The sequence below is a fragment of the Bos grunniens genome, chromosome 23, assembly GCF_055505025.1.
Source record: "Bos grunniens cultivar Pamir isolate PY7600 chromosome 23, Bosgru_T2T1.0, whole genome shotgun sequence".
Taxonomy (NCBI): domain Eukaryota; kingdom Metazoa; phylum Chordata; class Mammalia; order Artiodactyla; family Bovidae; genus Bos; species Bos grunniens.
Genome location: NC_141187.1, coordinates 9,972,406 through 10,000,000, shown reverse-complemented (window position 1 = coordinate 10,000,000; position 27,595 = coordinate 9,972,406). Strand labels below are relative to the sequence as shown.

The 27,595-nt window shown below is 39.4% G+C and overlaps 1 protein-coding gene across 9 annotated transcripts in view; it reads left to right on the top strand.

The window, feature by feature from the left end:
* Positions 1-27,595, top strand: part of ILRUN (inflammation and lipid regulator with UBA-like and NBR1-like domains) — a 106,109-nt gene that overhangs the window by 58,528 nt on the left and 19,986 nt on the right. The window contains exon 4 of one of the 9 annotated variants that reach the window (XM_086371233.1): positions 13,161-18,747. The exons of the other annotated variants lie outside the window; for them this stretch is intronic. Coding sequence (XP_086227359.1) covers positions 13,161-13,543 — 383 coding nt within the window. The 3' untranslated portion in view covers positions 13,544-18,747. Of the gene's footprint in view, positions 1-13,160; positions 18,748-27,595 lie in introns of those variants that run through there. 9 annotated transcript variants of the gene reach the window in all.

Genomic DNA, 27,595 nt, shown 5'->3' with positions numbered 1-27,595 from the left:
CAGTATAGCCAAAATATTACAGTTTCAACATGTGGCTCTAGCTGCATTTCAGCTACTCAATAGCTACGTGTGGCTAGTGGCCTGCAGCTATATAAACTGATATGTTTACCAGTTTTTTTTTTCCCCGTGTAGCAAATTATACAGAATTGGTGGTCATCTTCTTGAAAATTTGCTAGTGAAACATTCTGGGCCTGGAGGGATCTTTTTTGAAGGCTTAAAATTACTAACTCAGTTTATTTTTGTAATTATAAATCTGTTCAGGTTATCCTTCATCTTGGATGACTTTGGGTAATTCCAAGGAATTAGTCCTTTTCACTGAATTGTTGGATTTATGTTGTGTAGAATTGTTTATACTATTCTTTATTAAATCATTTTAATGCTTTCTGTGCATGTAGTGATAATCCTCTCTCATTCTGTATATTTTGTGTCTCCTGTCTTTTTTTCTTTGATAATCTTGGTAATTTTAAAGAATTTGATAATTTAAAGAAAACAGCTTTTGGTTTCATTGATTTTTCTCTATTCTTTTGTTTTCAGTTGCATAGGTTTCTGTTCTTTTAATATTTCCCTCCTTTTGCTTGACTTGTGTTTATCTTTACTCTTTTTGTAATGTCTTAAGATGAAAGCTCAAGACTGGGTGGCTTCTAAACAACCGAAATTTATTTCTTACATTTCTGGAGGCTGGGAAGCAAGCCTAAGATAGAGGTGCCGACAGATTCAGTGTCTGGCAAGGTCTGGTTCCTACTTCATGATACAGCCTTCTTTTCACTGTGTCCTCTTTGTGTATGTTAGTCGCTCAGTCGTGTCCGACTCTGTGACCCCAAGGACTGTAGCTCGCCAGGCTTCTCTGTCCACGGAATTCTCCAGGCAGGAATACTGGAGTGGGTAACCATTTCCTTCTCCAGGGGATCTTGCCGACCCAGGGATTGAACCCTGATCCCCCACATTGCAGGTAGATTCTTTTACTGTCTGAGCCACCAGGGAAGCCCTGTATCCTCTCTGGGATCTTTCAAAATAAAGATGCTAATCCTACTCATGTGGGCTCTACCCTCATGACCTAATCACCTCTTGAAGACTCAACTTCAAAATACCCTTATATTTGGTATTATATGAATATTTCAAAGTAAGAATTTGTGGGGAAGGGAAGATACAAATATGTAGTCTATAACAACTATAAATTTCCCTCGGAATACTGCTTATAGCTGCATACCATAATTTTGAGATACTGTATTTTCATTCAGTTCAAAGTATTTTCTAATTTCCCTTGACTTCCTGTTTGACCCTTTTAACCTTCCTATATCATTATATTTGGAGTTTCTTATAGATAGCATATAGTTAGGCTATTTTGCCCCATTCTGACAATCTTTGTCTTCTAATTAATGTGTTAAGAGAATTCACATTTACTATAATTGTTGATATATTTGAATTTACTAAAACCATTTTATTATTTGAAAACTTTTAAATCAGTTACATACCAAACTTATAATGTATTTGTTCTTATAATAAAAGAAATATATGACCTAGGAGATACAGAAAATATAAACCAAAAAGAACATTTATTCTGAAGTACAGATATAGATCCTGTTTATGTATCCAAATATTAAAAGCATAAAAATTTTTGCTTTTAAGGTTTGGCATTGTGCTACATATAATCATATAAGCTACTTTTTTACTGCTCACTAATATTTTAGAACCTTTCCTCTTATTATTAACCAAAATATTTTAATAGATCATTCTTTTTCAGTTGAGGTAAAATTCACATAACAAGTTAACCACTTAAAGTGAACAGTTCATTGGCATTTAGTACATTCACAGAATTGTGCAACCATCATCTATTTAGTTCCAACATACTTTTATGACCCCAAAAGGAAACTCTGTACCTGTTAAACATTCATAAAACTCCTGGTGTCCACTAATGTACTTTTTTTTCTCTGTGGGTTGATAATTCTTTTTATTGTGTTGGGGCAAGGTACGTAAATAGTGATCAAACAATAAACTATATTAAACAGCCATCTTGAAGACAGAATCTGGGTTGCTTACTAAAAAAGAGTAACCATAACTTATTTGGTTCATTTATAGTTAAATTCTTAAATATTCTTTTTTTACTGAAGATGAATAGTATAGTTGTAGCATGAATAGTGCAATAGCACTGTGACCTTAGGAAATTATTTTACCTTTCAATGGCTGAGTTTCTTCACCTATAAAATAGGAAAAACAGTACTTACCTCATAGGATCTTGAGGGAATGTGGTGAGTTAACGCATGTGAAAGCTTTTAGAACAGCACCTGGCACGGTCGTCAGTGTAAAGGTGTGAGGTGCCGCTGCCCTCCTGCTGCTGCTTTCTTCTACGGGACTGTACTGTGATGCCTTGTGCAGTAACCCTTGTCAACTCTTGTATGAATTAGCTTGGTAAATGCTGATTCCTTAAGTTTTTCTTTCTCAGGTATCTCAGTGATCTCTTGCCCTAGTGGCATCTTCAAGGTGAGTCAAAAATTCCAGGTCATAAAACAAGAAAGTTAAACACTTATGTGGAGTACCCAAGGCAGAAGATTATATAGCTTAATGTGCACTGAAAATTTTGCAGGAAATTAAATTTTACCAGAGCAGAAACCAGCTGCAGAATCCTCTGTGGGAACCAGTACTGGGGTCAAAAAACTAGAACTATAGTTGACAAAATGCTGGAGGCTCAGTGTGGACAAGCCTGAGAGATGAAGAGTCTAGGAATGTCTTCTCACTTTTGTCAAGAATCTCTACTGGGTTTTCCCAGTGAATACTGGAAGAAAAATCCCCTAAATCTTCTGGCAGGTGAAAGGGGAAAGTAACTGTTTTGCAATTACCCAGAATATTGTGTTTTTCTTAAGGCCTGCCCTCAGGAGAAATTATTTTACCAGAGTCTTACCCACTGTGGGTTTATCAGAGCCTGACTGACCTGGGGAAAGGGAAACGCCCAGTTCCAGTCCGCTTAGCCTTCCTGTCCCATAAATGGGGAAGAAAGCTGAGAAATGCTGATGAAGTTCACAGTTCAGGGGCACAGGATCACCAAAAGACTGAGGCCTATCAGAGGGCTGCAGAATGTACTTTTCAGCAGTTCCTTTTACACAGTATATCATGTACACCTTTCAACAGAAAAGAAAAGAGACAGCAGACATGGTTCGAAGAGACTGAACAAGCATCAGAGTCAAACATGGCAGGAGTGTTACAATTATCAGACTAGTAAATCTGTGATTTAATATTTAATATGTTATTTTAATATGTTAACACGTTTAATATGTTAAACACGTTAACATATTTAATATGTTAAATAACATATTAAATACCTTCCAGTGAGTATTCAGGACTGATTTCCTTTAGGATTCATTGGTTTGATCTGGAATGAAAAAAGTAGACAACATGAAAGAACAAACGGATGATGTGAACAAGAAGAAAGCAAAACAGAAAGCCAGAGATCAAAAACTGTAACAGAAATGAAGAATGCCTTTGATGGGCACTTTAGTAGACTGGACCCGGTGAGGAAAGAATCTCTGAGCTTGAGGATATATCAGTAGAAACTTAGAAAACTAAAAAGCAAAGAGAAAAAAAGACTGGGAGTAAAAATGGAAAAGAATACCCAGGAACTGTGGGACAACTACAAAAGATGTAACAAATGCATCATTGGAATACTGGAAGGAGAAAAAAGGAACAGAAGAAATATTTAAAGCAATAATGACTGAGAGTTTTCCTAAATTAACATCAGACACCAAACCACAGATCTAGGAACCTAAGTGAACCAGATAGATAAACAAAGATAGAGTATATAATGACTTCTTAGAAATTAGGCAAGGAAGAAGACAGTGAAATGAAATATTTGAAATACTGAAAGGGTGAAAAAAACTCTCCCAACGTAGGATTCTGTGCTCTGGAAACTTATCCTTCAAAAGTTAAGGAGAAATAATTTCTCAGACAAACCAAAATTAAGGGAATTTGTTGCCGGTAGTCCTCCCTACAAACCTAGACAGCGTATTAAAAAGCGGAGACATCACTTTGCTGACAAAGGTCCGTATAGTCAAAGCTATAGTTTTCCAGTAGTTAGATACAGATGTGAGAGTTGGACCATACAGAAAGCTGAGGACTGAAGAATTGATGCCTTGAAATTGTGGTGCTGGAGAAGACCCTTGAGAGTCCCTTGGACAGCAAGGAGAGCAGACCAATCAGTCCTAAAGGAAATCAGTCCTGAATACTCATTGGAAGGACTGATGCTGAAGCTCCAATACTTTGGCCACCTGGTGCAAACAGCCGACTCATTGGAAAGACCCTGATGCTAGGAAAGACTGAAGGTGAAAGGGGAAGGGGGCAGCAGAGAATGAGATGTTTAGATAACATCACCAACTCAGTGGATATGAATTTGAGCAAACTCTGGGACATAGTGAAGGACAAGGGAAGCCTGGTGTGCTGCAAGTTCATAGGGTTGCAGAAAGTTGGACATGGCTTAGTGACTGAACAAAAAAAAATGTCCTCCCTTGCACAGAATGTGAAAGAAAGTTTTTTCTGAGAGAGGGAAAACTATAGGTTACAAACTCAGATCTACACAAAGAAAATGCACTGAGGAATGAGTATGTGAAGGTAGAATTAAAAGTTTTGTTTTTATTATTATTAATTGATCTAACATAACAATTTGTTCAAAATAATAGCAGTGTAATCACTTATGTATGCTTGTGTTCAGTTATATGCGCTTGTGGTGTGGATCTGTGTGTGTGTACCTATATATATGCAAATTAATAAGTGAAATGAACGACAGCAATGATACAAGGGACTGGAGGCAGAAGTTAGGAGTATTTTGCTAATATATGATACTTGAACTACTCATGAAATGATGTAGTGTCATTTATGATTTCATCTGAATTAGTTGTAAATATACACTGCAAACTGACAATCTCATTTGAAAAAGAAAGCTAATTTTTATACTAGGAAAGGAGAGAAACTGTAATTGTGTAAAATACTCAATTAAAACCTAGAAGACAGAGACAGGGTAGAAAATTAAAACCTAAAAGACAGAGCTAGGGTAGAAGACAAAAATCAGAACAAAGAACAAGAGCAACAAATAGAAAACAGTAACAAATATCGTAGATATTAATCCAGCTATATTGGTCACCACTTTCAAGCCTCAATACTCTACATACACAAATAGAAAGAGATTGTCAGAATGGATCACAAAACGAGACCCAACCCTGGGTTGCTTTCAAGAAACTCACTTCAAATATGAATGTATTTATACATTAAGAATAAAGGGATGGAGAAAGATGTACTATACTGACACTAGTTCAAAGAAAGCAGGAGTAGCGGTGTTCAGTTCAAACGGAACGAAAGTGATCAGAGATTAAGAGGATAACATGTAATGATAAAGGGGACTATTCAGTATTTTTTTAATATAATTTATTTTAATATTTTTGGTTGCACTGGGTCTTTGTTGCTACAGGCAGGCTTTCTCAAGTTGTGGAGAGTGAGGGCTACTCTCTGGTTGCGGTGCGTGGGCTTTGCATTGTGCTGGCTTCTCTTGTTGGGAAGCATAGGCTCTAGGTGCGTGGGCTTTGGTAGTTGCAGCACACAGGCTCAGTAGTTGTGGCTTGCAGGCTCTAGGACACTCGGGCTTCAGTAGCTGTGGTGCAGGGCCTCGGTAGTTGTGGCTCATGGGCCCTAGAGCAGGAGCTCAGTAGTTGTGCATGGTTAACAATTCTTAATTTGTGTGCACCTGACAACAGACGCTGAGACTCTGGGAGGTGAAGGTGATAGAGCTGCAGGGAGACACAGATGACTCTACCACGGGAGCTGGAGATGTCAGTACTCCTCTACCGGAAATAGGCAGGGGGACAGTACACAGCCTTGACGTACTGCTTTTCCTGTTTGGAACCAGGCTGTTGTTCCATGTCCAGTTCTAACTGTTGCTCCCTGACCTGCGTACAGGTTTCTCAAGAGGCAGGTCAGGTGGTCTGGTATTCCCATCTCTTTCAGAATTTTCCACAGTTTATTTCCACACAGTCAAAGGCTTTGGCATAGTCAATAAAGCAGAAGTAGATGTTTTTCTGGTACTCTCTTGCTTTTTCGCTGATCCAGCAGATGTTGGCAATTTGATCTCTGGTTCCTCTGCCTTTTCTAAAACCAGCTTGAACATCTGGAAGTTCACGGTTCACGTATTGCTGAAGCCTGGCTTGGAGAATTTTGAGCATTACTTTACTAGCGTGTGAGATGAGTGCAGTTATGCAGTAGTTTGAGCATTCTTTGGCATTGCCTTTCTTTGGGATTGGAATGAAAACTGATCTTTTCCAGTCCTGTGGCCACTGCTGAGTTTTCTAAATTTGCTGGCATATTGAGTGGAGTGCTTTCACAGCATCATCTTTCAGGATTTGAAAATAGCTCAACTGGAATTCCATCACCTCCACTAGCTTTGTTGGTAGTGATGCTTCCTAAGGCCCACTTGACTTCACATTCCAGGATGTCTGGCTCTAGGTGAGTGATCACACCATCGTGATTATCTGGGTCATGAAGATCTTTTTTGTACAGTTCTTCTGTGTATTCTTGTCACCTCTTCTTAATATCTTCTGCTTCTGTTAGGTCTATATCATTTCTGTCCTTTATTGAGCCCATCTTTGCATGAAAAGTTCCCTTGGTATCTCTAATTTTCTTGAAGAGATCTCTAGTCTTTCCCATTCTGTTGTTTTCTTCTATTTCTTTGCATTGATCCCTGAGGAAAGCTTTCTTATCTCTCCTTGCTATTCTTTGGAACTCTGCATTCAGATGCTTATATCTTTTCTTTTCTCCTTTGCTTTTCGATGGGAGAATTATCAGTAACCTCAGATATGCAGATGACACCACCTGGCAGAAAGTGAAGAGGAACTAAAAGTGGCAGAAAGTGAAGAGGAACTAAAAAGCCTCTTGATGAAAGTGAAAGTGGAGAGTGAAAAAGTTGGCTTAAAGCTCAACATTCAGAAAATGAAGATCATGGCATCTGGTCCCATCACTTCAAGGGAAATAGATGAGGAAACAGTGGAAACAGTGTCAGACTTTATTTTAGGGGGCTAAATCACTGCAGATGGTGATTGCAGCCATGAAATTAAAAGACGCCTACTCCTTGGAAGGAAAGTTATGACCAACCTAGACAGCATATTCAAAAGCAGAGACATTACTTTGCCAACAAAGGTCCATCTAGTCAAGGCTATGGTTTTTCCAGTAGTCATGTATGGATGTGAGAGTTGGACTGTGAAGAAAGCTGAGCGCCAAAGAATTGATGGTTTTGAACTGTGGTGTTGGAGAAGACTCTTGAGAGTCCCTTGGACTGCAAGGAGATCCAACCAGTCCATTCTAAAGGAGATCAGGCCTGGGTGTTCATTGGAAGGACTGATGCTAAAGCTGAAACTCCAGTACTTTGGCCACCTCATGCGAAGAGTTGACTCATTGGAAAAGACTCTGATGCTGGGAGGGATTGGGGGCAGGAGGAGAAGGGGACGACAGAGGATGAGATGGCTGGATGGCATCACCGACTCGATGGACATGAGTTTGGGCAAACTCCAGGAGATGGTGATGGACAGGGAGGCCTGGCCTCCTACGATTCATGGGGTCGCAGAGAGTCGGACACGACTGAGCGACTGAACTGAACTGAACTACCAGAAATGGACAGACCTAGCAGGCAGAAAACCATTAAGGACATAGTTGAACTCAACACCACCAACAATCTGCTGGATATCATTGACATATGCAACTGCTGAACAGTAGCTGAATATACATTATTATTAGGCTCACATGAAACTTTTGCCAAGGTAAACCACATTCTGGGCCATAAAATATCTTTAACAAATTTAAAAGAATAGAAATTATACAATGTATCCTCTCAGGCTACAATGGAATTAAACTAGAAAGCAGCAACAGAGAGCTAGTGGGAAAATCCCCACACTTCTAACTGACACATGGATCAAAGAAGAAATCTCGAGAGAAATCTAAATACTTTGAACTAAATGAAAATGAAAATAACACCTATCAAAATTGTGAAAAGCAGTTTGCTCTACTTTAAGCAGTACTTAAAGCAAAATTTACAACACTGAATACATATATTAGAAAAAGAAAAACCTAAAATCTCTAATCAAAGCTTTCACTTTAGGAAACTAAAACAGTAAGAGCAAATTAAATCAGAAGTAAAATGTAAATTAGAGCAGAAAATCAATAGAGAAAATCAACAAAACCCAAAACAGTTTTTTGAAAAGATTAAGTCAGGAACTTCTGGCCAGGCTAAGAAAGAAAAGGAAGAGAACACAAATTACTAAAGTCAGAAATGAAAGAGAGCATCAACTCAGATCCCACAGACATTTAAAGAATGATAAAGGAATATTAATGAGCAACTTGTGTTGGTAACAAACATATGTAATGCCCACAAATGTGATAGATGGATTTAGATGTGATAGATCAATTTCTTGATGCGTACAATCTACCAGAGTCACAAAAGAAGAAATAAACCATCTGTATTGGCCGTTTCTATAGAGAAATTGAACCAACAATTACTAATCTTAGAAAATAGAGAGCACCAGGCTTAGGTGAGTTCACTACTGAATTCTACCAGACATTTAAAGAAGAAATTATACAACTACTCTGGGATCTCTTCCAGAAGAATGAAGCAGAAAGAATACTTTGTGACTCATTCAAGAGGCCAGCATTATCCTAATGCCAAAGCAGACGGTACAAGGCAAGAAAATCATAGACCATTATCTCATGAATATAGATGTAAAAATTATCAACAAAATATTAGCATATCAAAGCCAATAATGCATAGAAAGAATAATAGCACTACGTCCAAATGAAATTTATCCCAGATATTCAAGGCTGGTTCAACATTCAAAAAATCAGTTAATATAATTAACTATATCAACAGGATAAGAAAAATCAGCATGTTCATATCAGTAGATACAGAAAAATCATTTGCTAAAATTCAGTACCTATTTGTGATTGAACTCTCAGCAAACTAGGAAGAGAGGAGGGGCTGTCTCTGCTTGATTTAGAATATTTACTAAACTAAAATATTCTTACCATATTTACAGCAGTTTTATTCATAATTGCCAAAACTTGGAAGCAGTCAAAATGTGCTTCAGTAGGTGAATGGATAAATAAACTAAAAAGAAATGAGCCTTCAGTTCATGAAAAGATACAGAAGAACTTTAAGTGCGTATTACTAAATTAAAAAGCTGGTCTGAAAAGGTACAATTCCAACTGTATTAGCATACTAGAAAAGGCACAGCTGTGGAAACAGTGGTTGCCAGTGGCTGGTGAGGGAATAGGCAGAGCACAGGGCAGTGAAACTATTCTGTGGGATATTGTAGTGATAGAGACATGTCATCATACATTTATCAAAACCCGCAGAATGTGCAACACCAAGAGTGAACCCTAGCTGTTGACTTCAGACGATAATAATGCATCTGTGTAGGTTCATCAGTTGTAACAGATACATCACTTCATGGGATATTGATGGTAAAAGAGATGGTGTGTATGTGGAGCAGAGAGTATATTATCTTCTCAGTTTTGTGGTGAACCTGCATCTACTTTTAAAAATAATACAATCTGTTTACAATGCTTCTTTTCAATAATAGTAATAATAAACATTAGGAAATAATAACATTCTAGGTCAAATGGTGTCTGAAGGGGCTTCCCCAGAGATGCAGTAATTTAACTGGAAAGATTCAGATTGGCAGCGTATCACACTTCCAGGTTGTAATAAGTAAGTATAAACTATGGTTGAGCTTGACTAATGCAGTTTGACTTGAATTGAAGGTTCTGTGTGTGCAAAGAGTGGGAGATAGATTGAAGGTGACGGGCGTCTGAAAGAGACGAGTAGCAGACTTGTGGTCCAGACTGAAAGGCGCAGTGCGCTGCACCTCAGCAGCGAGACGGTAGTGAGGGTGGCTCCCGCTGTAGGGTTAGAAAGTCTCGGTGGCCTTGAGGAAGTCCTAACACCCCAAGGTGGTGGTTGCTGCTACTTCAGTCTAGGGATGATAATCATTTGTTCCCTCAAAGCTCTGTGCCCAGATTCAAGCCAGGAGAATATTCTGGCCTGTTAAGGGGCTGGAGTGGAAATGAAGAGGAAGGGGTACTTAGGAACAAAAAAAAGTTAATGCAAAATGATAGTTTAAATACCAGTTTAATTCTGTGTGTTTCATGCCAGTTGCATATGTTTGGCTCTTAATGTGCTATAGTTTTGATTCCCTTTGTAGTTTTGATTATACTTTGAGATTTAAATTAGTAATTTAAGTTGCTTAAATGTATTTTCAGGCTGTATTGGTTTTCTGCAGTTGCACTATCGTCCATTCAGTTATATTAGTGGGCTATAAAAGTTTTAATTATTAGAATGTTAATATTTTCATCTTTTTTGCCAGGAACAGTTGTGTCCATGAGTACTGTCTTTACTGGTTTGTGGAACGCTCAAAGCTGACTGGGGAGGGAAGGAAGCGGGAGGTAGGGAGGAAGTAAGCACTAGTCCAGGAGTTAAAAGATCTGACCTCTGGTTTTGATGCTGCCATGTAATATATTACTGATTGACCCTGAGCTACTAATTCAAAGTTACTAGACCTCAGGGTTTTGTTTGTTTAATTGTGGTGAAATAAATACCCATAACAATTTACCATCTTAACCATTTTTAAGTATACAGGTCAGTGGCATTAAGTGCATTCACATTGTTTTACAACCATCAGTACCATCTATCTCCAGAACTCTTGCAAGAGTGAAACTCGGTACCTATTAAATATTAACTCCTCTTTTCCTTCTCCCTCCAGCCCCTGACAACCACCATTGTACTTCCTATCTCTCTAGGTACCTCAGATGAGTGGTATCACAGTTTTTGTCCTTTTGTGACTGGCTATTTATTTCAGTTCATCTTAAAGGCTCATCCAAGTTTTAACATGGTTCAGAATTTCCCAGTTTTATGAAGCTGAATTATATTCCGTTGTATGTATATTCCACATTTTAAAATCATCTATCCATTGATGTACACTTGGATTGCTTCTCCATTTTAGTATTATGAATAATGCTGCTATGAAAACAGGTATACAAATCCCTCTTCGAAACTCTGCTTTTAGTTCTTTTGGGTGTATACCTAGAAGTGAGGGTTGCTGAACCATGTGGCAAAATATTTCTAATTTTTTGAGGAAATGCCATACTGTTTTCCATAGTGGCTATACCATTCTACTCTCCCCAGGGTACAAGAGTTCCAGTTTCTCCACATCCTTGTCCAGACTTACTATTTTCTGCTTTTGTTTTGTTTTTGACAGTAGCCATCCTAATGAGTATGAGATAGTATTGCATTGTAGTTTTAATTTATAGTTCTCTAATGATGAATGATACTGAGCATCTTTACCTGTGCTTTTAGGTCCTTCTGTTTGTCTGTTTAAAAGTCCTTTTGCACATTTTACCCCCCAGCATGAATACTTTTATATAACTGAGGGAAAATAAGTCACATATTTTAAAGATGAATCCATTGAGATTAGTTAGTAAGTTTTTAAAAGATTTCTGTAGTCAGTTGATTGTTCCATTCACATTAAAACATAATTGAAAAGGGTTTTTTTTTTTTTTTAATGTGCATTGTCTCTGTGGTAAGGTAGATGTCCTGGGTAACCCATTCAAGGAAGTTCACTTAGTCCAACTAAGTGAAGCCTATATCCTTCAGGTACTGTTGGAAACAGCATATTAAGGCTGTGTTTTTGGATCAGACAATGCGGGTTTGAGCAGATGCAGCAAGAGTAAGAACCCTGGCCTGGTTTTCCTGGATGACTCCAGTAGAGCCGCTGGTGACCCATCTTTCTTTCTCAGATGCAATCAGGCACAAGGCCCTTTGCCCATTTTAAAACTCAGGTTATGAGTTTTATTTTTTTAGGAGTTCTTTATATATGTTGGATTGACCAGTGTATAAAGTAGTTATGTAAGATGTTAACAGAAAAACCCAAACCAACTTTTTGGCCCATTATCAGATATTGATTTGTAAGTTTTTTCTCCATTTCATGGTTTGCCTTTGCACTCTATTGATTGTGTCATTTGATCCACAAACATTTTAATTGTTTTTTCCCTGGGTTGTTGTTTGTTTGTTTTTAATGACACAAATATGAATATTTTTACTGATAAAAGGTACAATTCACAAAGAAGATAGAGATCATAAAACATTAGACACCTAACAGAAACCAAAATATATAAAGCAAAAATAAGAAGAAATATAAGGGAAAAATATATATATATATTATCATAGTAAGACACGTTAACATTTCTCTGAGAATATTTTATCAAGTGCAGAAAAAATAAGAATAGGAGCATCTTGAATGATGTCATTAATAATTTAAATATAATAGATTTAATAAATATAAAGTAATACCTGTACATTTGTAGTTTTCAAAAAATTCCAAAATAATTCTGATATGCATCTGGATTTTAAAAAGTAATTCTAGAGTTTTCTATTAAATGTTAGTTTTGATAATATAGAATTCTATTATTTTTCTGCTGACCAATCATGATACAATGGTATTGTGAGTAATAGTTACATAATCGCAATAGTGAAAGGTGTTTTATCAGTTTTCACAGTCAATAGCCAGACAAAAAATAAAAAATAATTACAATTGCAAGTCACAATGATAACATGATTAACCTAACAATATAACACAATTACATACAATTTGGGGGGTCAAGCAGAGTGATGTGCTAAGTGGAAGTGCATACACCTGCTCAGCCTGTCTGTGTCTTTTGGTTGGTGCATTTAATCCATTTATATTTAAGGTAATTATCAATATGTATGATCCTGTTATCATTTTCTTAATTGTTTTGGGTTTATTTTCTGTAGGTAGGTCTTTTCCTCTTGTTTCCTGCCTAGAGAAGTTCCTTTAGCATTTGTTGTAAAGCTGGTTTGGTGGTGCTAAATTCTCTTAACTTTTGCTTGTCTAGAAAGCTTTTGATTTCTCCATCAAATCTGAAGGAGAGTCTTGCTCCATAGAGTATTCTTGGTTGTAGGTTTTTTCCTTTCATCACTTTTTTTTTTTTCCTTTCATCACTTTTAATAGATCATGTCATTCCCTTCTGGCTTGTAGAGTTTCTGTTGAGAAATGGGCTGATAGCCTGAAGGGAGTTCCCTTGAATGTTATTTGTCATTTTCCCTTGTTGCTTTTAATATTTTTTAGGGCTTCCTTGGTGGCTCAGATGTAAAGAATTCGCCAGCAATGTGGGAGACCTGGGTTTGATTCCTGGGTTGGGAAGATTCCCTGGAGGAGGGCATGGCAACCCACTCCAATATTCTTGCCTGGAGAATCTCCATGGACAGAGGAACCTCACAGGCTACAGTCCATGGGGTAGCAAAGAGCTGGACACGACTGAGCGACTAAGCACAGCTCTGTCTTTAATTTTTGTTGGTTTGATTATGGTGTGTCTCAGTGTGTTCTGTCTTTGGTTTACCCTGCCTGAGATTCTCTGTGCTTCCTGTACTTGGTTGACTATTTCTTTTCCCATGTTTGGGAAGTTTTCAGCTATTAATCTCTTATTAATAAATTATAAATATTTATTATAAATATTTTTATCTTATTATAAATATTTTCCCAGGTCCTTTTTCTTTCTAATCTCTTTCTGGGACCCCTACTGTGTGAATGTTGGTGTGTTTAATGTAGTCCCAGAGGTCTCTTAGGCTGTCTTCATTTCTTCTCATTCTTCTTTCTTATTCGCTTCTACAGCAGTGATTTCCAGGAAAACAGACTCCAGTCTTGCAGGGCACAAACAAAACCTTTTGTGCACCAAGACTCAGAAGAAAGGAGTGACCCCACAGGAGACTGAACCAAAACTGCCTGCTAGTGTTGGATGGTTTCCTGTGGGGGAGGCATGGATTGGCAGGGGCTCACCACAGGAATGGGGCAGCAGCCTGGAAGGTCCCCCTTGGAGGTTGCCATCAACCAGAGGGTTGGGTCACCTCAGGCCAAAAAATACCGGGGAGGGAGCACAACCTCACTCATCAGCAGATAGTTGGATTAAAGCTTTACTGAGCAAGGCCCTGCCCACTAGAGGAAGGCCCAGTTTTTTTCACCACCAGAAGGCGATGGCACCCCACTCCAGTACTCTTGCCTGGAAAATCCCATGGACGGAGGAGCCTGGTGGGCTACAGTCCATGGGGTCGCTAAGAGTCAGACACAACTGAGCTACTTCACTTTCACTTTTCACTTTCATGCTTTGGAGAAGGAAATGGCAACCCACTCCATTGTTCTTGCCTGGAGAATCCCAGGGACAGGGGAGCTTGGTGGGCTGTCGTCTATGGGGTCGCACAGAGTCAGACACGACTGAAGCGACTTAGCAGCAGCAGTCCCTCCCATCAGGAAGCTTACACAAGCCTCTTAGCCTCCTCCATCAGAGGGCAGACAGAAGAAGCAAGAACCACAGTCCCACAGTGACTAAAACAAAAACCACATTACAGAAAGTCAATCAGCATGTTAAAGCAGAAAGTTATGTCTCAGATGAAAGGACAAGATAAAACCCCAGAAAAACAACTGAATGAAGTGGAGATAGGCAACCTTCTAGAAAAAGAATTCAGAATAATGATAGTGAAAATGATTCTGGATCTTGGATAAAGAATGGAGGCAAATATTGAGAAGATATAAGAAATGTTTACCAAAGACCTAGAAGAACTAAAGAAGAAACAGAGATGAATAATATGCTAGAAGGATCCATAGCAGAATAACTGAGGCAGAAGAACGGATAAATGACCTGAAGGATAACCATTTTAATTTTGATGTAGTCCAATTTATCTTTTTTCTTTGGTGCTTTTGGAGTCAAATCCAAGAAATTACTTCCAGATCCAGTGTCGTGACTCTTTTCTTCTAAGAGGTTTATGTCTAGATCTTTGATCCATTTAATTTTTATATATGGTGTAAGATAAGGATCCAAATTAATCATTGTGCATGTGGATATCCAGTTTTCCCACCACCATTTGTTGAAAATATTTCCCTTTGCCATTGAATGCTTAGTATTCTTGTCAAAAATCATTTGACCTTAAATGTGAGGGTTTATTTTTGAGCTCTTCATTCTCTTCCATGATCCTTATGTCTGTTTGTAAATACCACACTATTTGGATTACTATTGTTTTGTTGTAATAATATTTGAAATCAAGAAGTGTGATACCGCCATTCTTCTTTTTCAAAATTGTTTGACTCTTAGTGATGCTGAGATCAGTGAAAAGGTTCAAGTGGTAACAGCCTGATCCCTGCAAAGATCCTCCCCATCAACCAACCTTTTGCCTAATGTTTTTGTTCATTGATTATTGCCTGAATCATTTCAAATAGGGGTTAGAGAATGGCAATTTTCCCCCACATTTATTAGCTGGGGTAGTTCTGGGGGGAAGAAGCTTTTCTTTATCAACAATGATTTATTTTCCTGAAATTGAGTTTTACAAATAAGGCTAGATTAAATGCTTAATTCTTTACCTTTAATTGCAGTTCTTTAAGAGTAAGGGCTTATTGCTCTATTTACTTTGGTGAAACTAATGAATGATGAGCATTAAAGATTATATATCCTTTTTATAGGTATCAAAAACTCCTAGATTTTATACAAGAAATCTGTTTTACTGTTATTGTTAGAGTCCTCTACTACTACAGTAGTCCTGACTACTGATGATGTCACCAATCATCAGACTTTATTCTTATCATTGACTCTATCTTCCAACAAAGTAACACAGTAAACATTTTTTTTTAATGTCACTTACAGTGCTAAGTACTTCTGCATAAATAATTTAATATTTTTTTGTATTTATCGAGCACTCCTACCCTGTGTGCCGTCACCATCCTGGGACGTTTCCCCAGACATCTCCCTCCCGTGCTGCCCCTTTCAGTTAGGCCGCTGCTCTTACTCTAGGCGCTCGTTTCTGTTTATTCATTTATGGAGTGTCCATTTGGAGTTGTGTTTTGCAGACACCAGCAGATGTATGTAAATGTGTCCCTTATCTTACAAAGGAGTGTTATAACTATAGATACTGATATACATCTTACTTTTTTTTTCACTTAATTCTAGAGATTAGTGTAGAAATCTTCATTCTTTTTCTGGCTGTGGTGTATTCTCTTTGCTAGATATGTCTTCATTTTTCTAGCTTAGACTCCATTGATGGACATCTGAGTTATTTAAAACTTCTTCCAATATGAAATAAAAATCCTTTGGAGACATAATATTGGCACACATTATTGTTTTACATGCCTTGAAAAAGTACGTATAGGTTGGATTGATAAAAAAAATTTCTTGCTGTTGCATATATAAATAATGTACTATTAATTTTTCTCTAGCTTCTTCCCCATTTCTCTTCTCTTTTTCACATTCCTGATAGTATCAGAAATGGATATTCCCTCCTGTTTGCCTAGTCTCATGACTTCTTTCCATTCAGGCTTCTGTCCCTCCTACGCCACTAAAACTGCTGCTCTTTTCAAAATCACCAGTGACCTACATGATGCTGCAGCCAGTGCTTTGTTCTCAGTTCTCAACTTACTTGATTTGTTAGCTGCACTGGGTCCAGTTAATAATTCTGTTCTCCTTGATATACTTTTGTCACTAGGCTTCTTGAGTACTGTATACTCCTGGTTTTCCTTTATTCTTTGGCCTCCTCGTCTTTCTTTTTTTCTGGCCTCCTGAATTCACTCCTCTTTTTTTTTTTTTTTTTTCTTCCCCTCCCCGAATTCACTCCTCTTTCCTTTTGTTATCAGCTGGTGGTAGGCCTACTTCAGGGGAGGGTAGTTGTACAAGAAGAGAAGACTGGTACGAAGGGGTGGAATCTCTGTGCTTCTAGGAGTTGAGGCTGGGAGTGGGAGGAGAGGAGGGCATCTGGGTTCAGAGAGCACCTGAAATGAGCCTGTAGTCTAACAAAAGCGTATTGATTGACATGTGGTGAGAGAAGGCACTCCAGGGGAACTGTGGGGTGCCATGTATGACATCGGCCGGGGTCAGCAGCTTCTGTAAGCTTGGGTTCCTGCTGAAGGAGTCAGAAAAGGCTCTGGGGAAGTGGGATTAATTTTGGATTGGCTGCTGTTTCTGAGGTAGGGCTAGAGGGGAGGATTATTAGGATTTGGGTGATGTTGTGGGGAAGGGCACTTTGGCAGTTGGATAGCCTCAGTGATAATAGATGGCTCTAACAAAGCTAATCTGGGGGCATCATTGATAAGAAAGCAAGTAGCCACTGAAAGAGAGTCAGTATAACATTTTACAGCATCTGAATGACCTTGCGAGAAACAGTGTCTCCTGTTATCTTTGTGTCTACCTTTCTCTGTGTCTGTCCTTCCAGCCCAATTAATGGCAATTTTCCCCCCATTCTGAGCCAGTTTTCATCTTTTGTCTCAGACCTGTGTATGTTTTTACTCTTCATTTCGTGGCACTGATTTTACTGGGTTTGGGAAGTAGGAATCCTTATTTCCTAAGACCTTATTAAATCCTAAGATTTAATAAGAGATTATTAAATCCTAAGATTTAATAAGAGATTATTAAATCCTAAAATTTATTTATTTATTTTTTTTAATCCTAAAATTTAATAAGAGATTAAATGACGACTAAAACCCCCTCTCTCCCCTCACCTGCCGTGTTACGGCAGAAGCTCGTGATTATTACATAGGGCGTGATTTGAAAAAACTGTGAAAATGAATCGTCTCTTTGTTGTTGCCATGTCTGCTTTTCTTTCTGAGCCTCTCTCCCTATTCCAGGCACTGAATACCCCTCACTGTCTCGTCTCATCCAGGCTTCCAGTGCTCTGTCCTGGGCTTCTCTTTCTTCTCCCCCTTGTGCTCTTAGGCCTATTGGCTAATCTAATGATGAGGTTAATGTAGCTTAATATGTTCCTTATGGAGGCGTTTTCATTTTAAAATGAAATTCCTTACCTCACACCAGTCAGAATGGCCATCATCAAAAGATCTACAAATAATAAATGCTGGAGAGGATGTGGGGAAAAGGGAACCCTCTTGCACTGTTGATGGGAATGTAAATTGATACAGCCACTATGGAGAACAATATGGAGATTCCTTAAAAAACTAGGAATAAAACTACCATGTGATCCAGCAATCCCACTTCTGGGCATATACCCTGAGAAAGCCATAATTGAAATAGACACATATACCCCAGTGTTCATTGCAGCACTATTTAAAGTAGTAAGGACATGGAAGCAACTTAGATGTCCATCAACAGATGAATGGATAAAGAAGCTGTGGTATGTATATACAATGGAATATTGCTCAACCATAAAAAGGAGCGCATTTGAGTCAGTGCTAATGAAGTGGATGAACCTAGAGCCTATTACAAAGAGTGAAGTAAGTCAGAAAGAGAAAAACAAATATTGTATATTAATGCATATATGTGGAATCTAGAAAGACGGTACTGAAAGGTTACTGCTACGAGCTGTGAAGGATGCCGGGATTCTTGGCCTCCGGAGGAGAGGAATTTGACCTGGAGCCAGTGACAAGGCTTGATCACTCAGAGCTCTATGTGTAGCAAAGTTTTATTAAAGTATAAAAGAGATAGTGAAAGCTTCTGACATAGACATCAGAAGGGGACAGAAAGAATGCCCTCTTGCTAGTTTTTAGCAAGGAGTTATTTACCTGTTAGGAAGCTGCTAATTAGAGGAAGGAAACACCTCAAAACTGAGAGAGTTGCACCAGACCCCTCACCCACAACATGCATTTTGAGGTAGCATTGGCACCAGGTGAGTCATCCCCAGTCATAAAACAATTGACATGAATCTTGAAGAAAGGCAGATTTTCAAGCAAATACATAGTTCATTAACATAGCTTCAGTTCAGTCACTCAGTCGTGTCCGACTCTTTGCGACCCCATGGACTGCAGCACGCCAGGCCTCCCTGCCCATCAGCAACTCCTGGAGCTTACTCAAACTCATGTCCGTTGAGTCGGTGATGCCATCCAACTGTCTCATCCTCTGTCGTCCCCTTCTCCCTTAAGGAAGATAAGTCCCTGAGAAAAACTCATTGGTTAGCTCAAGATTTGAGATAAAGTTCAGTTCAAGTGGAACCAGGTGCCTTGACAATGCAGGATTAGAAGAGAAAAGAAAAAAAAAAGTCTGCCACTTGCCGTTTATTTCCTCCTGCTGCTTGGGGACTGTTAACGAACCTGTTTGCAGGGCAGCAGTGGAGATGCAGACACAGAGATCAGACTTAAGGACAAAGGGAAGTGGGAGGAGAGGATGGGATGAATTGAGAGAGCAGCATGGAAGCAGACACACTACCATATGTAAAATAGACAGCCAGTGGGAATGTGCTGTATGATTCAGGGAATGCAGACTGGGTCTCTGTGACCACTTGGCGAGGTGGGATGGGGTGGGAGGTGGGAGGGAGGTTCAGGAGGGAGAGGACACATGTATACCTGCGGCTGGTTCTCGTTGATGTATGGCAGAGACTAACACAGTATTGTAAAGCAGTTATCTTTCCATCAAAAGTAAATTTTAAAAAGAAATTCCTGAGAAAATATGAAACTAAGGGATACGTTTTTACTACACAGTGTGGCAAGATGGAGGGGAGTGAGGATGGGGAGGGAGGCGGAGTTGAGTAGAGGCAGCCCTGGAGCAGTCACTCTGCTGTAGATGGCGCCTAGGCCCCAGAAATCAAGAGTTGCCTGTGAGGAGCGGATGAACTGGAGCCCGGCTGTCCCTTCCCCCGTAGATCCTAAGGTAGGTGTTGTGTTAATAGTGAAAGTATCTAAGTGCCTGGGCAGGTGTCACGGGAGCAAAGCGTGTGTGGAGTAAAGAGTATGGAAATGCAGACTGGAGATTGATGCTGGACAGAGACAGAGGTGTCGAGACCTGCTGTAACGCCGATCTTTGCACTACCTGATAGAGGCATGTTTCAGGCTGCCAGACCACCAGCACGCAGACTCTCCTTTCCACTGACTCTCCCTTCTCACTGAAGCCAGGCAGCGCACACCCAGCCTCCCTACTCTGGAAATGAAACATGAGCCCCTATGGCTTGTAGCCCAGCAGCTGACTAGAGCCTGTTTACCTCTGTAGACCTAAGTTGTTTCTTAATCCTCAGGGAGAAATATGGAGTTCCTACAGTGCTTTGAAGATGAGTTGAGCTTTAGGAAGGATTTGAATTTGCAGTCTCCAAATCCAAATCTAGGAGTGGCTAAAACCAGCCTGTGTCTCCTGGTGCTGTCTCACAGCTCTTGGGGATGAGCCCAAGGCAGTTGTTCTAGAGCTCAGAAGACTGTGAGATTTCAGTCCTAGCCACAGTTGGAATTACTTTGAGGTGTCCTTATATAATGGATCTTTGAAAGTGGTACTTTCTGAAGCCTCCAGCCCTTTCGCCTTGGGAACCCAGACCAAGTAGAACCTATTAATGCAGCAGTTTATCACTTGCTTTCCGTGGCTTCCATTTGTATCTTGTGTGGGGCACAGGCAGGCTCTGGAATTAGGCAGTTTCAGCCCAGTATCCACATCAAGCTGGTTCATTTGTGCAGTCCTTGCTGTTCCTGTTTGAAGACTGTAATGCCCTTACTGCACTGCTGAGAAGGGGCTGACCCATAAGGGTGAGATTTCCCTGCAGGTAGGAATGACTCGAGTCCAGTTGATGGGGTGGTCTTTTTGAGACCTCTGAAGAACTGAGTGAGTGATGGCTCCTCCTGCCTGCCCTGCTACAGCTTTGTTCTGTCCCCTGTAGATCAAAGTACTCTCCTTTGTCGTCACTTCACTACAGAGAGAACTGTTAGTGTTGGCTTTGTTACAACTTTACCTTTTAATGTCTGAAAATACACTTTTAAAATACTATACTAATTATTTTAGTAAACTTGTAACAATTTTTAGCTTTACAGTTAGTTTCATAGATGAACAGAGTTCCCATGTACCCGGTTTGCCCCATTGTTAGCATCTTACATAATCACGACACTCTTGCTAGTGTGAAGGCATCGATGTTGGTACCTTACTATGAACTCAACTCCAGACTTTGCATTTCATCGTTTTTCCTACCTTTCTGTGTCAGAAATCCTTCTGTTCCAGAAACTAGAGTCCCATGTTACGCTTACTGGTCATGTGTCCCAGTCTCCTCTGGTCTGTGACAGTTTCTGTCTTTGCATGTTTTTCATATCCCCTGATAGTTTTGAGGAATACTGGCAAGTATCCTTTATATAAACTGTCCTTTATAATGTCCTCCAGTCTGAGCTTATCTGATGTTTTCCACATTATTGGACTGATGTTACAAGTTTAGGAAAGAATACTACGAAAGTGAAGTGCCCTGAAGTGCCCTATGGCGAGGTAGGGGTACTTGATATTTGCAAAATATCTCTGATGAAACTAACCTTGGTCACTTGGTTAAGTAGTTTGTTTGCCAGTTTCTCCACCATAAAGTTAATCCTTTTCTCTTTCCCTATGCTATCACTAAGATAGAGTGGGTTGGGGACGGTGTATAGAATTAAGCTGTACCTCTTGGAAGGGAGAGTATCTTTATATATTATATATCTATATCTATCTATCTATCTATATGTATGTATGTATATTATTTGGAATTCTTTTGTAAGAAAGTTTGTCTCTTCTCCCTCATTTATTTATAGAACTATGAACTCATGTATATTTATTTTATAATTGGAGTTACAATGCAGTGCTCCATTATCTTGTCGCCCATGTTGTTCCAGCTCCAGAGGGAGCTCTTTTAGATGGCTCCTGTATCCCTGTAACATGCTCCATCTTTTTGTGTTTTGAGCACTTCCTTACTTTCTGGTGCAACAAGATGTTCCAGGCTTTTCTTAAATTTTCCATGCCCCAGCCCTAGAATTAGCCATTTCTCCAAGAAGCCCTTGGTTTTTTTCATTAGAGAATAGTGTTTAGGAACCACTGAACACTAGGAGTGGCCATTGCTCCTGGGGAGTCATTACTTGTAGGTCACATTAGTAATTAGAGCTAGAGTATGTGTATATGCCCACTACCCCTGTATGCAGAATGTCTAGTTGTTTCTGTTTCTTTATTTGTATATATATTAGGATAATGGTGAGTTTGTATTGATGTGTCTGACTTTAATCCAGTACCACAGGGTTTTAGAATGCCTTCTTTGCTTGCTTTACTGTAACGTCCTTCTTCCATGAAGAAAAACCTTGCACCCACTATCCATTTACTTATATTCAGCCCAGTATACCCGTTCCTGTACTATAAATATATTGTAACCTATATTCCCACAAGAAACAAGTTTACCAGTTCTAATATTGTACTCATTTTTTTAAACTATTTCTATTGTAGTGGACAAATCGTAGGTGCTTGTTTACTTTTATTATGATGTTATTTAAGTGGTTTTCATATTCTTTAATCTGGGATGTGTTTGTATGTCAGCATGATTGATTAAGATGATGGATTTTGTCTACAAGTTTAATGTTTCCATTTTACTCCACACTTCTGATAGTCTAAACTTAAGAGTTAAAAGGTTATGTTCTCTCTTCAGTAATTTATGACACATTTCTACAAAAGGAAGTATAGACTTATTAAAAGTTTATACTTACTATTACAGGTTTTATTATATGTAAAAGAGACGAGTTGAAGGAAATAAGATTTGCATCACCTTCTCACCCCAAAGTTCTGGCTCAGGTGCTTTTTAAAAATTTGCCTTAAGGCAAGACATCTAAACTCAGTTTCTCCATTTGCTCAGTAAGTCTTGACAGTGTAGCCTTGATACTTGGTTATATTTTCTTGGCTACTTTTCTAGTACATCCTGTGTTGACCCATTCTTGTTATTGGTGCCAAAGATCATATGCCTATCAGTAAAGATATTATGGTCCTGGGAAATGAGACTGACTTAACTAAAGCTTTCATTCCCTAGACACTTGGTTCCCAAATTCCTGTGGGGAAGAAAGAAATGTGGGTTTAAAAAGCTATACTAAGAGCTAGAAGTTCTTGATAATCATCATGGTTAACTTCTAACTTGAAGTCTGACCTTGGGCCATCACTTCTACCTCCAGACCACAAATCCTTCATCTAGAAAGTGAAACAGTTCCATTAGATAACTCCTAAAGTTTCTTACAGCTGTGGTTTTATCATCAGAGACAGTGAAATAACCTGATATACGGCCATGCCATCCTGAATGCACGGGTTCTCTTCTGATCTCAGAAGCTAAGCAGGGTCGGGCCTGCTTAGTACTTGAATGAGAGATAGTGAAATACCTGGTTGGCAGGTTTAATCTCAGTAGTTAAGGTGCTCTGGCAAGAATTGGAAATGGTCAGCCTGTTTGAAATAAGCTTATTGGACCATTCATTATCATCCTTTTAATTTGTTTAATTAAAATACACACACACACACTATGTGTGGGGTGGAATGTGAGGTCTATAGGTAGAATGAGGAGGGCTCAGATGGTACCATGGAGAAGATGTAGTCTTCATAGTGTAGTGAAGAAGTAGTAGTATGAAGAAGACTTCGTAATGTAGTCTGCAGAATGCTCCATCATGGTAGTGACTTTGGAGAATCAGAACTGGGCTGTTTATTATTTGGTGTTTATGAATCAGGGACTCCTTAAGTGACATTCCTTTTACAGCTATTATGTAGAATCTGTGAACAGTACAGAAAAATAGCCAAGGTGAAGAGACTATGATGGCTTAAGTATGATTAAGGCTCAGTGAGTTGTATTGAAGAAGCTTTCGCTGTCAAAGCATTAGTCTCGTACTGCTAACAGCCTTCAGAAAAGTCTGTTCCTTCTCATAAGAGTTTCCTGAGCTAAGAGAATGAAACATATGACCTATAGCCGAGTATGCTATCCATACCATATTTTACAAGACAATTTTGGTAAACAGATGAGTGGAAGACAAAAGTAGGAATTAATATACTAAAAGACAAGGCATTTTGCTTGGAAAAAATTAATAATAGAGTAAAGGAATGTTGCCTTTGGTTAGAAAGTATAAAATAAGAGAGCACAGAATGAGTCTCCCTCAGGCTGCCTGCCATTGAATTGTTCTTTAAAAGCCACATGGTATCAGTTTATGAGATTGAACCTTGTATGAAAGTCTGGAATGATAATGTCCTCTGACCCCCATTCCTGGCTCCTCTTCCACATTCCTAAATGAAGTGGCACTCTGCCTGTCTTTGTTTACAGTGTTAAATCCACAAGTTGAACTTTTTTGATACTTATGTAAAGTTTTACACTTGCTTTAACAGTGTGTCTGAAATGGATGTCCATTCCTTGATCCACACTAGGGTTACTAGCAGCTTTAGCTTCCTCTTCACAATAGGTAAAAAGAGTTGCTCATTATAGAAGTGAACAGTAGATGTCACTGCATCTCCACTCACTACTGCTCTGGCTCAGTTTATTTGGATACAACCAAGTTTTAATACAGCTTCCAAATCACTAACCTTAAATCAAGTATTTATGGCTATCTGACAATTAAGATCCCCTTTTTCAGATATAGAATTGAAAACTGAGAACAAACATAATCCAGAAGAGTTTTCTTCAATTTCCTTTTTAGTGTATTTGTTCTCAGTTCAGTTCAGTCGCTCAGTCGTGTCTGACTCTTTGCGACCCCATGAATCGCAGCACACCAGGCCTCCCTGTCCATCACCAACTCCTGGAGTTCACTCAAACTCACGTCTATCGAGTCAGTGATGCCATCCAGCCATCTCATCCTCTGTCGTCCCCTTCTCTTCCTGCCCCCAATCCCTCCCAGCATCAGGGTCTTTTCCAGTGAGTCAGCTCTTCGCATGAGGTGGCCAAAGTATTGGAGTTTCAGCTTTAGTCCTTCCAATGAACACCCAGGACTGATCTCCTTTAGAATGGACTGGTTGGATCTCCTTGCAGTCCAAGGGACTCTCAAGAGTCTTTTCCAACACCACAGTTCAAAAGCATCAATTCTTAAGCACTCAGCTTTCTTCACAGTCCAACTCTCACATCCATACATGACCACTGGAAAAACCATAGCATTGACTAGATGGACCTTTGTTGGCAAAGCAATGTCTCTGCTTTTTAATATGCTATCTAGGCTGATCATAACTTTCCTTCCAAGGAGTAAGCGTCTTTTAATTTCCTATCTGCAGTCACCATCTTCAGTGATTTTGGAGCCCAAAAAAATAAAGTCTGACACTGTTTCCACTGTTTCCCCATCTTTTTCCCATGAAGTGATGGGACCAGATGCCTTGATCTTCATTTTCTGAATGTTGAGCTTTAAGCCAACTTTTTCACTCTCCTCTCTTACTTTCATCAAGAGGCTTTTGAGTTCCTCTTCACTCTCTGCCATAAGGGTGGTGTCATCTGCATATCCGAGGTTATTGATATTTCTCCCGGCAATCTTGATTCCGGCTTGTGCTTCTTCCAGCCCAGCGTTTCTCATGATGTACTCTGCATAGAAGTTAAATGAGCAGGGTGACAATATACAGCCTTGATGTACTCCTTTTCCTATTTGGAACCAGTCTGTTGTTCCATGTTCAGTTCTAACTGTTGCTTCCTGATCTGCATACAGATTTCTCAAGAGGCAGGTCAGGTGGTCTGGTATTCCCATCTCTTTCAGAGTTTTCCACAGTTTATTGTGATCCACACAGTCAAAGACTTTGGCGTAGTCAATAAAGCAGAAATAGATGTTTTTCTGGAACTCTCTTGCTTTTTCCATGATCCAGTGGATGTTGGCAGTTTGATCTCTGGTTCCTCTGCCTTTTCTAAAACCAGCTTGAACATCTGGAAGTTCACGGTTCATGTATTGCTGAAGCCTGGCTTGGAGAATTTTGAGCATTACTTTACTAGCATGTGAGATGAGTGTGCAATTATGCAGTAGTTTGAGCATTCTTTGGCATCGCCTTTCTTTGGGATTGAAATGAAAACTGACCTTTTCCAGTCCTGTGGCCACTGCTGAGTTTTCCAAATTTGCTGGCATATCGAGTGCAGCACTTTCATAGCATCATCTTTCAGGATTTGAAATAGCTCAACTGAAATTTCATCACCTCCACTAGCTTTGTTGGTAGTGATGCTTCCTACAGCCCACTTGACTTCACATTCCAGGATGTCTGGTTCTAGGTGAGTGATCACACCATTGTGATTATCTGGGTCCTGAAGATCTTTTTTGTACAGTTCTGTATATTCTTGCCACTTCTTAATATCTTTTGCTTCTGTTAGGTCCATACCATTTCTGTCCTTTATCGAGCCCATCTTTGCATGAAATGTTCCTTTGGTATCTCTGATTTTCTTGAAGAGATGTCTAGTCTTTCCCATTCTGTTGTTTTCCTTTATTTCTTTGCATTGATCACTGAGGAAGGCTTTCTTATCTCTCCTTGCTATTCTTTGGAACTCTGCATTCAGATGCTTATATCTTTCCTTTTCTCCTTTGCTTTTCGCTTCTCTTCTTTTCACAGCTATTTGTAAGGCCTCCCCAGACAGCCATTTTGCTTTTTTGCATTTCTTTTCCACGGGGATGGTCTTGATCCCTGTCTCCTGTACAATGTCACAAACTTCCGTCCATAGTTCATCAGGCACTCTATCAGATCTAGTCCCTTAAATCTATTTCTCACTTCCACTGTATGATCATAAGGGATTTGATTTAGGTCATATCTGAATGGTCTAGTGGTTTTCCCTGCTTTCTTCAATTTAAGTCTGAATTTGGCAATAAGGAGTTCATGATCTGAGCTACAGTCAGCTCCCGGTCTTGTTTTTGCTGACTGTATAGAGCTTCTCCATCTTTTTGTTCTAGGCTTATATATTTATACAGTACTGCTGCTACTGCTAAGTCACTTCAGTTGTGTCCGACTCTGTGCGACCCCATAGACGGCAGCCCACCAGGCTCCCCCGTCCCTGGGATTCTCCAGGCAAGAACACTGGAGTGGGTTGCCATTTCCTTCTCCAGTACGTGAAAGTAAAAAGTGAAAGTGAAGTTGCTCAGTCGTGTCCGACTCCTAGCGACCCCATGTACTGCAGCCCACCAGGCTCCTCCGTCCATGGGATTTGCCAGGCAGGAGTACTGGAGTGGGATGCCATTGCCTTCTCCCATTTGTACACTAGTCCCCCACTTATCTGTGGGGGATATGTTCTGAGACCCTCTAGTATGGACGGTGAAACCACAGACAGCACTGAACCCTATATATACTGTTTTTCCCTATACATACCTAACTATGATAAAGCCTAATTTACAAATTATTCACATTAAGAGATTGTCAACAATAATATATTTGAACAGTTAAGACAATATACAGTAATAAGTTATGTGAATGTAGTCTCTCTCAAAATAGCTTATTGTCCAAATTCAACACCTTTTCCATCTTAACAAAGCACTTACCACTTGCTGTGGATCTCACTTTTGCAGTTTAAAGTGTAACAGCAAAACTAGCATGAAGTTTCCTTTTTCCTTCACAGTTTCATGGTTAGAAGATTTGTTACTCTAAGTCTTAGCAACCTCAGTATATGGTTTTGCTTCTCTTTCCTTATTCAGTTGAAAGCTTTTCACCTTTGCAGTTGAAGCACGTTATGACTTCTCTTTGGCATATCTGAATTGGCCAGCATCAGTACTCTTGCACTTTGGGGCCATTATTAAGTGCCATAAGGGTTACTTGAGTACAAGTGCTTGCTGACAAGGAAAGGAAAATGAAGAACTGAATTATGACCAAAAGTCCTACAATGCATCTTTCCAAAGAAACCTCTTACAGTTTCAGTGTAGATGGTACAGTT